The sequence below is a fragment of the Octodon degus genome, unplaced genomic scaffold (genome assembly GCF_000260255.1).
Source record: "Octodon degus isolate 3935 unplaced genomic scaffold, OctDeg1.0 scaffold00062, whole genome shotgun sequence".
Classification (NCBI taxonomy): domain Eukaryota; kingdom Metazoa; phylum Chordata; class Mammalia; order Rodentia; family Octodontidae; genus Octodon; species Octodon degus.
This window is the reverse complement of record NW_004524638.1, coordinates 1016947-1030190: the sequence shown is the minus strand read 5'-3', so window position 1 is coordinate 1030190 and position 13244 is coordinate 1016947. Positions and strand designations below refer to the sequence as shown.

General features: G+C 40.5%; 1 protein-coding gene across 2 annotated transcripts in view; it reads right to left on the bottom strand.

The window, feature by feature from the left end:
• Nucleotides 1-13244, bottom strand: part of Adcy8 (adenylate cyclase 8) — a 241015-nt gene that overhangs the window by 119347 nt on the left and 108424 nt on the right. For both annotated transcript variants that reach the window (XM_004634413.2, XM_012515414.2), the window contains exon 5: nt 10413-10540. In XM_004634413.2, the coding sequence (XP_004634470.1) occupies nt 10413-10540 (128 nt within the window). The remainder of the gene's footprint in view (nt 1-10412; nt 10541-13244) is intronic.

Below are 13244 nucleotides of genomic sequence, written 5' to 3'. Positions count from 1 at the left end.
GCCCTGCACCTCTGCGGTCCCCTGGCCCACTGTTCGGCCCTGCACCTCTGTGGTCCCCTGGCCCCACAGACACATGAGCCAATTTCTTAAACTATGTTCTTCTCCATAACCATGACATTCAATGACAGTGATACACTCTGAGAAATCATTGTTAGACACTTTTGTCATTATGTGACTGTTGTACAGTGCACTTATACAAATTATGATGGCTACAGCATCATTAGGTGATATAATCTCACAGCATCATGTTTATATGTGTCTTCTAACTGACCAGAACATTGTCGTTATTCCTGCATATGGACATGCAGGCCTTGCTGTGCTGTTTCTCTGGACAATTCTAATACAGAACCCTCTTGGACATCTCTACCTCCCAAAATTTGTTATCTGTCTTGAAATAACATCTTGTTTTCTAGTTATATCAGTTATACATGATTATCTCTGAAAAATTAAAACAGCTAACAATTGAGAATTTAAACCACCTGTTTTCCATCAGAGTTTGACATCTTCTTTCCATGATAGTAGTGTTGTTAAAAACATACTACATGTGTGTTTATGTGTTCAACCACGCAAAAGCATGTTTGAAACACATGGTGAATATTTGATTTAAAAATTTATTACAAGAAAAGACACACTGTCTTAGTCCACTTTAAGGCATTCCCTTCACTTCACGTGCACTTATTCCAGCATTTTTGCCACTTTCCGAAGGCGTTCTGAAAGTCCTCTTTCATGAACACCTTTATGAGGTAAGATTGAAAAAAACAGAGCAAATACTGCTGCTGACCATCCAGCAAAAGGGTAGGCTTGTAAAAATATGATAAGTCCTCCCCCTCTTGATTCATTGATCTCACACCATGTGACACCTGGCTCTTCTCCAAAGCCAAAATGACCACAAAAGGTAAACATTTGGAATCCATCCAAGACATGTCCCAGCAGCCAGGGCAGTGTGAGTAAAGACGTTCCCAAAAGAGTTCACCAGAGCTACTTCAGAAAGAGGCAAGAGTGATGGGATCCATGTGTTGGAAGCAGCGGGGGAGTATCGTGAGGGGAGTTAGTGATAGGGCATCTAACTACAATATATTCCACAAAAACCAAAATTTGAGCATACTTTTAGATAATGCCACCTTATGGCTCTTTAAACTCACAAGCCTTTTCTTATGGCTTTTAATATAAATGTAAACTGTTGTCTAAATTACTCTTCTCTTGTTGCTGGGACAAATACTCAACATTCAAAACGAAGGAAGGAAGGGTTTATTTAGCTCACAGTTACTAGAGTTACTGGCAGTTTGAGTGCATACTCAGTGGCTCCAAGGCAGAGTGGCACATGGCAGAAAACAACCTTTCATGGCGGCAGCAAAGCGCAGAGAGCAAAGGGAGTGGCACAGCTCAGGCAGCTAGCTAGCCTCTCTCCCCTCCTTACATTGTAATGCAAATTACTTTTCCCAGGGCAGGTGCAGCATGCACACCCACGATAATTAATCACAAACTCCAGAAGCTGCCCCACAACTGTGTGAGGCTTTGGGGGGACAACTAGACACAAGCCATAACAACCGTAATATTGGTTTGCCCATTTTTCTATTTTTCAATGTTTCCATTTCTTAGTTTAGTGTATTAGTACATGTGTGTAATACACAATGTTTCCATTTCCCGTGTGGAGTTGTCACATGCACACAATGTGCCTTAACTCGATTTCTCATCTCCTTTTCTCCCTCTCCTCCCCACTGCCCATCTTTCTTTTCTATCTGGACACTTTTACAATGCACAATGTCTGCATCCCTTGTATGGAGTTGGCGCATGCACATCCCTCACCCCAATAAGCACATAGACCATTTTTGTATTTTAAGGCTACTCCGGAATTTATTCAGCCATTGTCTTCCCTTTGGATATGAATGGAGTCTGATAAGCATGGCCTAGGCTTTTGTCTTGTCACCTACAAATTGCATAATGGGCCAGAAGTATTCTTTTTGGAACCCCTCAGAATTTTAGTTTTTCTGAAAACTGGCAAAAGCTATAGCTTCCTGCCAGGTTCACAGGTATTAAATAAAAACTGTCAGGATGGTTATTTAGCCTATGGTCTGGTGATGTGATCGTTCAATCAATACTAGCTTTGCAGCTACTCTTACTATGAATGAACCAAAACCCACTCTAATTGATGCATGTTTAAGAGAGTTACAGATTTATGGATGCTGGCCTTAATGATATTTTGGAATAAAATAAGAAATGAGACTTTAAAAGGAAAAGAGAGACGAGGAGGGGCAGGGAGAGAGAGCAAGCAGTGGAGATGGGGAGAGAGAAGTGGAGAGGAACGGAGTGGTGGAGAAAGAAGAGTGTGTAAGAAAGAGAGAGAAAGAAGAGGCAGGCTGGGGCATTCTTGCTTCGAGTGAGGTAAAGCAAAATAATCACTGTTTCTCAATCCGTGATTGGCACACTGTTTGGCAGGGCAGCCCTGCCATGAGGATTAGGACCTTTGCTCTAATTAACTGCTGGGCAAAGCCAGTTCCTACTTGGCATTCTGGTGTCCTTCCTATGACTTTTCAGCAGTTGCACTGAAAAGACTGGGTTCTGTAATCTTCATTTAGATTCATCAAACACATATTTTATAGATCACTAATAAAGATATCATACATCACAGTGCCAACTCTGGTGTGTTTTCAACTACCAAGGTTATCCCCAGGACTGACCCAGGGTATATGAGGAGCAGCCACCTGGAGGCACTTTACAATCTATACAATAGAAGCTATCATCTAATCCTATTTTAATTAACCTAATTTGACGGACAGACATTCATGAGATGGCATTAAATGCTTTCTTAGGAACAAGGGTGTGTTCAGTCTGTCTTTTTTACTATTCATCTAGTTACTATGAACTATTTTTAATGAAATAAATTTACTCTGAGGTTTTTTTTTTTCGAGTAAAGTTTATTATCCTGTTCTGAAATGTTTACTGACCCCCTGGTTCAGTTCTGCTATGTAATTAGGAATGTAGGTGAGGTCACCTAGGCTCCTTGTTGATCCTTTGGTATTGATGGCAACTTTCAAGCATGAAGAACAAGTAAGTCCAGATCTGGGAGACAGTGCAGTATAATGTGGCCCCAGATACACAGCCCTGTGGTGCTGGTGACTGTTTGTGTGATCATGGGAGATTACGCACGCTCCATCTTCTTCCCTGGTAAATTAGGAACTTGTTTCTAGAATTTTTTGATGCCGGGTGGCCTTGTAGAGCTGTATGGCTGTGTAGGGCTGGCATCCATCATGATTGGTAGGCTTGGACAACTCCGATTGGTGTAGGCTTTAGCTATACTTAGTACTTCAATATTTTGCCTATTAGTACTTCAATATTTTGCCTATCACTCCTAAAATTGTTATAAGGATTGAAGTAACAAATACAGGTAAATCAGTGTTTGGCATATAATAAGCATTCAAAAAACTCAAAGTACTATCTTTTTTTTTTTTTTTTTTTTTTGGAAGAACCGGTAATTGAACTCAGGGCCTTGTGCTTGCCAGGGAAGCACTTATTCTACTGAGCCATCTCCCCGGCCCACTACTATCTTTTTAATGATACAGGAAAAGAAAAATATGATAAAGGAGCAGATTTGGGTCAATTTTTTCAGTATACAAACTCAGGACTATGTAAAAGAATTTAAAAAAGGATTTTTTTCTTTTGGTAATAATATTCATGTTAGTTTCAGAAGAGCCCAGGGGAACTCTAAATTAAGTCACTATCCAGAGGCACAAGCCTAAGATGAGAAGAGGCTGGAAGCAGCTGGTTCTATTGCTGCAGGACATAGGCTCCCGCTTTACTCTGTGTGTCCCCTCCTGTAACCTTAGGGTATGGCAGTGACTTTTTCAGGGAGCATTCACATCCACAACAAACTACATCTTTTGTAAAGTGGAACCTTGGTCAAAATTCTTGGGGCACTATCAAATGAAAGTGAGTTTAAAGTCACGATAAAAGTTTTATTTAATTGTTTCTATGCTGCATATTGTCTTAGATGATTTGCTGTGATGGGATATTATTCTTTCCAGTATATTTCAATAGACACACGCAGGCCTACTTGCAAGATTCTGCTAAAAATATTTCTGCACCGACAATATGTGCATTACCTACAGAACAAAGCCTGGGGGCTCTACCTTATGTCACTGCCATTCCCCTGCTCTATTTCAGGTTCTTATTTCTCTCTCCTTAGTTCTATAAAAAATATTTCCCAAACATCTCCTTCTCTCAGTTCCTGCTTCCTCTCACCTACTGTCAACACGAGAGAGAAGGTTGTCCATCTCCACAGTCCCCTTTTTGATGTCCCTACTGTGTTGTGTGATTCTCCTACTTTAAATGCCAGTGACATGGTACTGCTTGTGTGGCAAAGTTCCAGCACTTTCTTGCACTAATCCATTGTCTAAATTTAGAATTGTTTTAGCCACCAATGCCTGCTTTCTTGCTTAATATACACACAAGTGCACATACACACTTATACACCTACATGCATATGCATACATACCACACGTGTATAGCAATCTGTACACACTTTCGTGCATGCATAGATACAAGCACACGTGTGCACACATACACACATACACACACACTCACAGCTTTTAACATTTTGAAAAGCTAGGATAGCTTATTCTTCATGGCTTTGTTTATAGGAAAAACAAATTATTAATATTATTTTTTTGTATTTTAGGGAAGGGTCTACAGGGTGCTTAGAGTCTCACTGCTAGATCGGACTCATAGTGATTCTCCTGTTTACAGCCTCCCAAGAGCTGGGATTACAGGCATGCACCACCATGCCCCATTTCAATTGTTGGCTCAGTGTGACTGGGAGGCTGACATGGCAGACCTTGAAAAGTTGAGAAGAATTTTTTTTTTTTTTGCTAGCTCAGTTTGCCTTAAAAGCGGGTCTGGTAAGGCATGTGGAGCTGGGAATCACGGTTTCCTGCACCTGATTAAGTTTGCATAAGCAGGAACTTAAACAGCTGAGCTAACCAGCAAGCCTCCCCTAAATTTTGGCTCTTGTTTTAAAAAGCCACTAAGATGATACAAAGGACAGGGACATGATTTTTCTCAGGCTTGCGTTTTTTATTTTCTTGACTCTTATCTGTTTCTCATTTTTAAAGTTAGTTCTTATAGTTCTCTTTTACATCCACAGTCAAAGTTGTCTTTTCTCTATATCTCAGCGATACTTGTTATCTCTCCTGCCCTTTTGTTAATAAGCCATTCTGACAAGTGCGAGATGACATCTTATTGTGATTATAATTTTAATTTTCCTAATGATTACTGATGAGAATTTTTCATGTAACTGCTGCTCATTACTCCTTATTAGATGTTCAATTTGTGAATACATGTACCATTCTGTAAGGTTGTCTTTGGCTTTCTTATTTCCTTTGCAGTGAAAAACCTTCTTAGCTTGATATAGTCCCATTTGTCTATTTTTGCTTTTTCTACTTGTGCTGTTTCTGTCTCTCTGTCTCTGTCTCTCTGTCTATGTCTCTCTCTCTCTCTCTCTCTCTCTCTCTCTCTCTCTCTCTCTTTCTCTCTCTGGATAAGTAGTAATCCATTTGAGTTATATACAAAAATCAGAACCTACACCAGTGTCATGAAGTTCTCATCTTGTGTGTATGTGTATTCAGCACTTCCATAGCTTAGGGTTTTAATTTTTTTTTCTTTTGCTGTGCTAGTTATTGAACCTATGACCTTGCACATACTAGGTAAGTGATCTACCACTAAGCTGTATCTCCAGCCCTACCTTTAACTCTTGATGCCAACCTGAGTTTACTTTTACGTATGGTATTAGATAAGAGTCTAATTCAGTCTTCTACATGCAGCTTACCTAAAGCCACTTCCTAAAAGTTTATCATTTACTTATTGTGCATTTTTGACTTCTTTGCTGAACACCAGTTGGCTGTCGATATACAGGTTTATTTATGGGACTTCTGTTCAGTTCCATTGCTCTATTTTTCCATATATTGTAATGACATTCATGAGCGAACTACTTCAGAAAGTGGCAAGAGAACAAGGTAAGCCTGTCTGAAGCATAAAGGAATATTTTTTCTTGTCTTTTGTTTTCTTTTATTATCTTTTTTTTTTAAAAAAAACAAACATTTATTTGAGAGAGAGTATAGTGATAATTGATGTGACATTAAAGCAGTACACATTTAGAAGACCAGAGAACAGGCGAAGAGAGGGCAAGGAGAAAAGCTAGGAAACATGGCAGAAGCAAAATCATACATTTGTATACACAAGATGGCGAAGGCAATGATACTGAGAAACTTCAGCAGGTTTTTGAAGCTAGCAGTTAATTGGTAGGATTCTCACCCTGACTGACTGACTATATATGCTGACACCTATCAAAAAAGAATATGTGGAGGGATTCCTATCAAACTTATCTTTTAGTGCAATCAATTTTTAATAATTTATGTATCTAAAATATAACTGAGATTCTCATCTACACATGAGGTACGAAATTATCTACCAGTCATCACTCAGAGTGCAATATCTAGTAGGAAGAGTGGCAACTCTTAGCCATTTGCAAACAAGGCTTGCCAATTTCCTGAGCTCTTTTTCATTTCTCTATACCACGATTTTTTGTTAACTAAGAGAATTAATGTTGGACCTCAAATCTCCTAAATTATAATCAAGGAGCTGTTTGAGTATGAATAGATTCTGACTCATGCAGTTGAAAAAAATGCTTCCAAATTGTCTTCTCCTTAAGAACTAAAAGTAGTACTTAATGAACTAACAAAAGAAAATGCCCTTGAATTATTTTAGTTTATACAACTTTTACTTCTTGCTGTACAACTCCAAAATTATAAAGGACACCTTAAATAGAACACAGAAACTGGATAAAATCTTCCAGAAAGAGAAATGATAAAGCTAAAAGTATCTTAAAACATTTTGAAAATAGCTGATCATTTCTTTTGCAGTGTTATCTCTGTACCATGCCTTCTGCCTAAGATCAAAACACAGCCATGGAATGTCTGTGGAAAGCTTTGTTATTTAAACTTGATTCTTAAGTGGTTATATGTGGGAGAACAGTTGGGGGATTAAGGCTTAATTGGCCTCCTGTGTGGGCACAAAAGAATGGCATATTACAGAGCTAGAGAAAAGTCAAGACAGCTGAGATTAAGTTGCTTCACTGGGCATGTACTAAGAGATACTGGAAAGCAGATGAATCTTGTGTCACTTTGATTTCTTATATTCACATTTGCCTGAATAAAAGACAAGCCAGAGGGTTGATGCTCCTCTGCCTACTGCATGTTAAACTCTTTGACTCTTATTCATCTAGTGTGCTCCCAGTTCAAGAAAAATAAAGTAGTAGGACTAGGTCCCCCACAAGGGGTGCCTGGGAGGAAAAAGTTTGGAGGAGAAGGCTGGCTCCTGGGGAAGAGGAACCTGGGACTGGTAGCATAGGGTGGCTGGTCTCGTTTACTATAGTTTTATTTTTATTGTAATTTTAATTTTTTTTAGTATTTTTAGTACAGGGTCTACAAGGGTCTCACTATGTAGATCAGACTCATACTGATCTGCCTTTGTTCAGCCTCCCAAGAGCTGGGATTACAGGCACACGCCACCATGCCCAGTCTCAATTGCCATCTCAGGGATCAAACCCCGGCTGCTGCATCCACCTAAGCCCGCAATTTAATCCATTGAGCTATTTGGCTGGCCCTACTACAGCTTTAGATCACCAGTTTTTCAGAATTGGTAGACTTTGGGGTTGCCTCATCTGAGTTTTTCATTTTGTAGAGAATAAATCCAAATGATATCCTTGTAGTCACTAATGAGCAAGGATCTCTGGGAAATGTGTCCATTGATATATTTCCAGGGCTTAGCACAGTGCCTGGCTCACGGGACAGCCCAATAACCCTTTGGTGACAGTATAACCTGACTGACAAAATACAGCTCAGTTGCCCCACTTAGTTGTGGGGTTCTCTGGTTTGGGTGTCAGAAGCAGCTGAAATATCACAATTAATCCCAGTTGTAGTCAAAGACTCTTAAGTGTGCAAATGATAAATAAGGATCACCCAAAGCCTTTTCCATTTACTAAGGACATAGCCAAAATGGAACTTTGAGCTATAGCCTATAGCCTTGTCTCCCCATAGTCTTTAAGGGAACAAACACCAGCATCTCTACAGGGAACAGTCAGAATGGACATTTGTGATCTGTCTGTCTTCGAGCCTACTTGCTCTCGGAGATCACGGAATTCCGAGTACCCATCAAGCATCACGTGGAAAATACGGCAGCTTCTCATCGTACCCACTTACCTCCTAAGTCATCTTTGTGGCTTTATGGGACACTTCTAGAAAGATTTCATAAATAAGGTATGCAAAATATGGAATTGCTATATGAATATTTTTACTTCCCATGAAGGACAAATAGCATTAAGACAATCACATCATTTTCTTTCTTTTTTTTTTGGTGGAACCAGGGATTGAACTCAGGCCCTTGCACTTGCCAGGGAAGTGCTTATTCCACTGAGCCATCTCCCCAGCCCCAATTTTCTAAAGATATGGTAAAGATCAACATACCTCTCCCAGAAGGTAGGCTCTGTCACTATGGGTACATTTCTACTGATGGAGAGGAAAGTGGAAGACTCCTAGTCCTTCTTCCTATCACTAGAATACTAACAATAGTTTTCATAGAGTCTCAGATGTAGGGGGAATTTTTCTGTAGAAGCCTTTTAGGTTCATGTGCATCACTGGTGAGCCAGCACAGAGCTAAGGCAATGGCCTAACACAGGACAGGGAAGCTTGACCAATAAAGATTCTGAATTATATTAGATATGGCATAAAAGAACAGAAGTATCTAGAGTGTTTTTTTATCTACCAATCATCAAATTCCTTTTTTTTCAAATGGAAGAATATAAATGTGGTCCTAAGCCAGACATGGAAAGAACCCTAAATTTTGGCCTTAAGACTTCCAGAGGTCATGGTCCTTCCTGACTGGTGACTTCACGGTGCACATAAACATGGTGTGCTGGATGCCTGCTCCTCCTTTATCACAAGACAGTGTGCTCCACCAAGTGCCCATCTTACTTGTTTGGATGCAGAAAAAACAGTAGAAGTCCCATCTGATCTACTTGCAAAGGCTACTGAATGTGACCATTTTTGCCACTTTTACAGATGGCCTTTCCTCAAGGGATTTTAATACTACTTTTGAGTTTCTGTAGTCAATTTCCCTTGGTAAAATAGTCTATGGAAATCTTTCACCATAATCGCAGTGGGACCCTGTAATAAGAAATTCCAAGCTGGGAAGTTACATTTAGAGAAAGCATCTGTTTACCCTGATGTTTGCCTTAGGTTCTTTGATTCCACCTCAAAGAACTCCTGATCTAGATGCAGTATTTTTCAAGATTGGATGTATATGTGGCTTATGCGATGTGCTTAAAAAAATGCATGTAGTGCATATCATGGACAAATTTGGTAGGTATTTCTGAGGTTATCATATAAGTAAAGGTACCACACTCACACACATATATGCACACACATAAGTATGCATGAACACATGTATTAAAATTTGTCTTTGCACTGTCTCACTAGACAGCTTTGCTATAATTGTGTGAGGATGCAACACTTAGGGGCATGGCAACAATTTTGGATCCCAGAGAGGATTTCTGATAATACTGAATTTGTGTCCTAAAACCATATACTGTATAGTTGCAGAGTACTCAACCCCAGTAACGTCTTTGATGAAGGCTCCATGTACCCAATGTGCTGACTAAAGTGAAACACATTTGCAGCATACCCCTAAAGCCCTTTAAAGACTCCCTGTTGGTCTTCAGATGAATTGCAACTCTTTAACACAGCTGATAAAGTCCAGCCTATGGTCCCACTATCACCACCTGTTCCATCCTAGGCTTCATTAGTTGCCCTTGTAGCATATCCTGCCTTCTTCATACACCTGTCTTCTCTACAAAGCTCTCCATTCTACTTCCAAGATCCTACTGATGCCTACCCACATTTCAGGATAGCATCTTAGTCTTTTCTTCCCTGGAAGCCTTCTGCAGCATACCAGATTGAACAAGCTCTTCCTCCCCTATTCTCTACAATCATATGGTTTCTATTTATTACAGAGCTTAATGTATAGCTTTGGAATCATTCTATGCATTATTCACTTCTTCCTCTATACTGTACCCCCTCTGAAGGTTAGCAATGTGCCCGACTTGATTCTTATGTACCCCCACAAAGACATTTGCAACACAAACTTGTGGCACAATTAACTGAAAATGAAGTGCAGTTAGAAAATAATAAAGCTAACAGTCAATTGGATTATATGGGAGATCTAATAGGCATGTATGATTGTGAAATAAGTCAAAGAGCTCTGCTTTTCACCATATACCACAAATGCCAGAGGGATAGATGGGGAGATGTCTATCTTGTCATGCACACTTAAGCCCAGGCTACATGGAGGATATCACAAACTACCTGATAGTTTTGATCATGCTGAGCCCCATTTCAACGCAGCAGTGAGCATGGTCCTGCCGGGGCTCCGGAAGTCCAGAAACACAGTAGTAGCAGTCTCCCAGGATTTTAATTCGAAGGCAATGATGCTCCTGGAAGAAACACAGTGAAAAGAGAAGGATGAGCTCTTCAGAAAGGTTAGGGAAAGATCAAGTAGGGTCACGTGGTCAAGAGAACCCCCACTGTTTATTTCTACTACTGTTATGATCAGGATCTGAAACATCCTCCAATGCCTGATGTGTTTAAAGGTTTAATGCATAGCTTAGTCTTGGGAGGTGGAGAAAACTCTCAGAGTTAGGGCCAAGTGGGAGGCCTCCAGCCATTTGGCTGTGTGCCCTTGCAGGGCACAGTGGGACCCCTATAGCCTCCTTTTCCACTTTCCATCCCAGCTGCTATGAGGGGAGTGGCTTTCTTCACCACACACTCCCCGCCTTGATGTGCTGTTTTGCCCTGGGCCCTAAAGCGTCCGACACTGAGAGCCAAAATAGATCTCTTTTCTCAGTCTTGTGGCAGAACCTGACTCTGTAGCTCCACCTTTAAAACATTATTTATTTATTTATTTGGTACAGGGTCTCAACTATGTAGTTCTGACTTATAGTGATCCTCCTCTCTCAGCCTCCCCAGCACTGGGATTACAGGTGTGCAACAACACACAGGGTTCTGGTGGCTGGTATAGTGTTCCCCGGGGTTCCAGGGCCAGCGCTGTATGTGGTACCAGAGATTGAACCCAGGTCCTTGAGCTTGCCAAGCAGGTGCTTAGACCACAGAGCTATCTCCCCAGCCCTTTTAAATTTTTAAAAATATCTCTTATTTATTTATTTTCTGTAACTCCATTTGTGGGATATTTCCTTCAGAAAGCAGTATCTCTGCGTGGGAGAAGGAGTCAGTCATAAATGGCAAGGGGCCAACTGTGAAAATGGCCCAGTTGACTCTTTGAAGTGCCAAGCTATAAACCACCATGTCAATTTCTTAATCTCATTGGGAGTTTGAGTAACAAGTGGATAAAACCACCTCTGCAGTTAAAAAAAAAACAATTAAATATACACGGAATACATTAGAACCAGCTTTGGTACCTCTCTATCTGGATCACCTTACAGGAGTCTTGCCAGCCTTCACGCATGGGCTCAGATGCAATCTTCTGGACTCTGCCAGCAGGCACAGTCACCCTAGGATTAGTCTCAGGAGACTGGGGCTCTTGTCTACTGGCCACTTCAGGGAAGTGAGATTTTCAAGAGCGTTTCTGATGAGCTTCAATTAATAAAGAAAGCACAAAGCCTTCAATTGCTCTTCCCATGATCTCTAGAGTATTATGGCAGGATAAAATGTAGAGAGCTCCTTGTCCTGTGATCTGCCAGTGCCAAGATTTTGGAGTCCCTGGGATCATTTTAAGGAGAAAAATCAGGGAGCCTGAGGGACTGTCATATGGTATTTAAAATTGTTTTTTCCAAAGGACTATGAAGAAAATCTGTGAACAAATACCAAAAGCCATTATATAAATGCCATCTACTAGTCCCATCACTTTATAAAAGGGTCTTTACTAATGAAAAAAGTAGAATGACATATACTTAGAATAAACAAAATTCTTTACTTAAATAAATTTAATGTTATCAAATTTACCACATTCCCCCTATCATTTCTTAAATTGCATGCCAGTAAATTAAAAAATTCTCAACTGCTGTGTGGAAGGAAGTAGGAGAGCCAGTGTTGTACTTTTTTACTCTGAGGGTGGGTGGAAGGGGTTGGTGATGCTACCTGCAGATGGCCTTGTGGGAAGAGCCTGGTAGAAGTAACTCAAGCTGATGGAAGCCAGGGGCTGTGAAAGTCAGGGGCATAGCTTTGCCTCCCCGCTGACTATGAAGAGGCATCAGGAAAAAAATATTAGCAGAAAATTCTTTGGTCTAAAACTCAGAGATCTGTATTCTACTCAGATTTACCAGCTGTTTGACTTTCTGGGGTCCCTAAATCCTCTGATATGGGAGTTTCAAGCCTCACCGTGTGACAAATGCCAAAATGCTCCACCTTAGTCTTAGTGCAACAGACAAAATGTGGCTGTCACGTAGCAATGACAAGGACAGCTGGCACCCAGAAGTAGCCTTATCTTTCCTCTTTGGGCCTCACAAGAAAGCCTTGAACAATGCGGGACAAGTGGATATCTGCTGTTTTATGGCTGTAAAAATCCCAGAGTGAGAGATATAAGAACTTCCTGTGCCACAACTGGGTTGGTTCCAAGTTATCAGGACTGCACGTGGTGCATGACAACCCCACACTAGTAACTTTCCTAGGAAAACTGATTTGAAAACATTTTGGAAAAACCCAAGTGGGAAAAGAGACTACTGTTTACTAAACACATGCCACATCTCAGCCTGCTGTGATGTGCCTTACACTTACCTTCCTGTCTTCACAACCACCTTCTGCACCATGTTCCATGGTACAAGAGGGGAACCATAAACCTATGGAGGTGAAGCTTACAATGCAAGCCAAAGGCAAAATTGGAATTCCAATCAACACATTTCAATTTCATTCCCTACAAAACTGCAAGGATCATGGCAAAATTCAGAATGGCAGAGTGCCTCACAAAAACATGTAATTTGAAAGAATGTTGTGTAAAATGGTTTATCACCCATCTGCAGTAGGCACTGAAGAATGACATGAAGATGCCTATCTTATTATCAGTGAAAGGTAAAGCAAGTAGCCTCCTAGAGAATCTATGGGCTCCAAATAAATTGGGTCCATCCATCCGTCTACCATCTATCTATGCCTATGTCTACAGGTGCATGAATGTATATCATACATTTT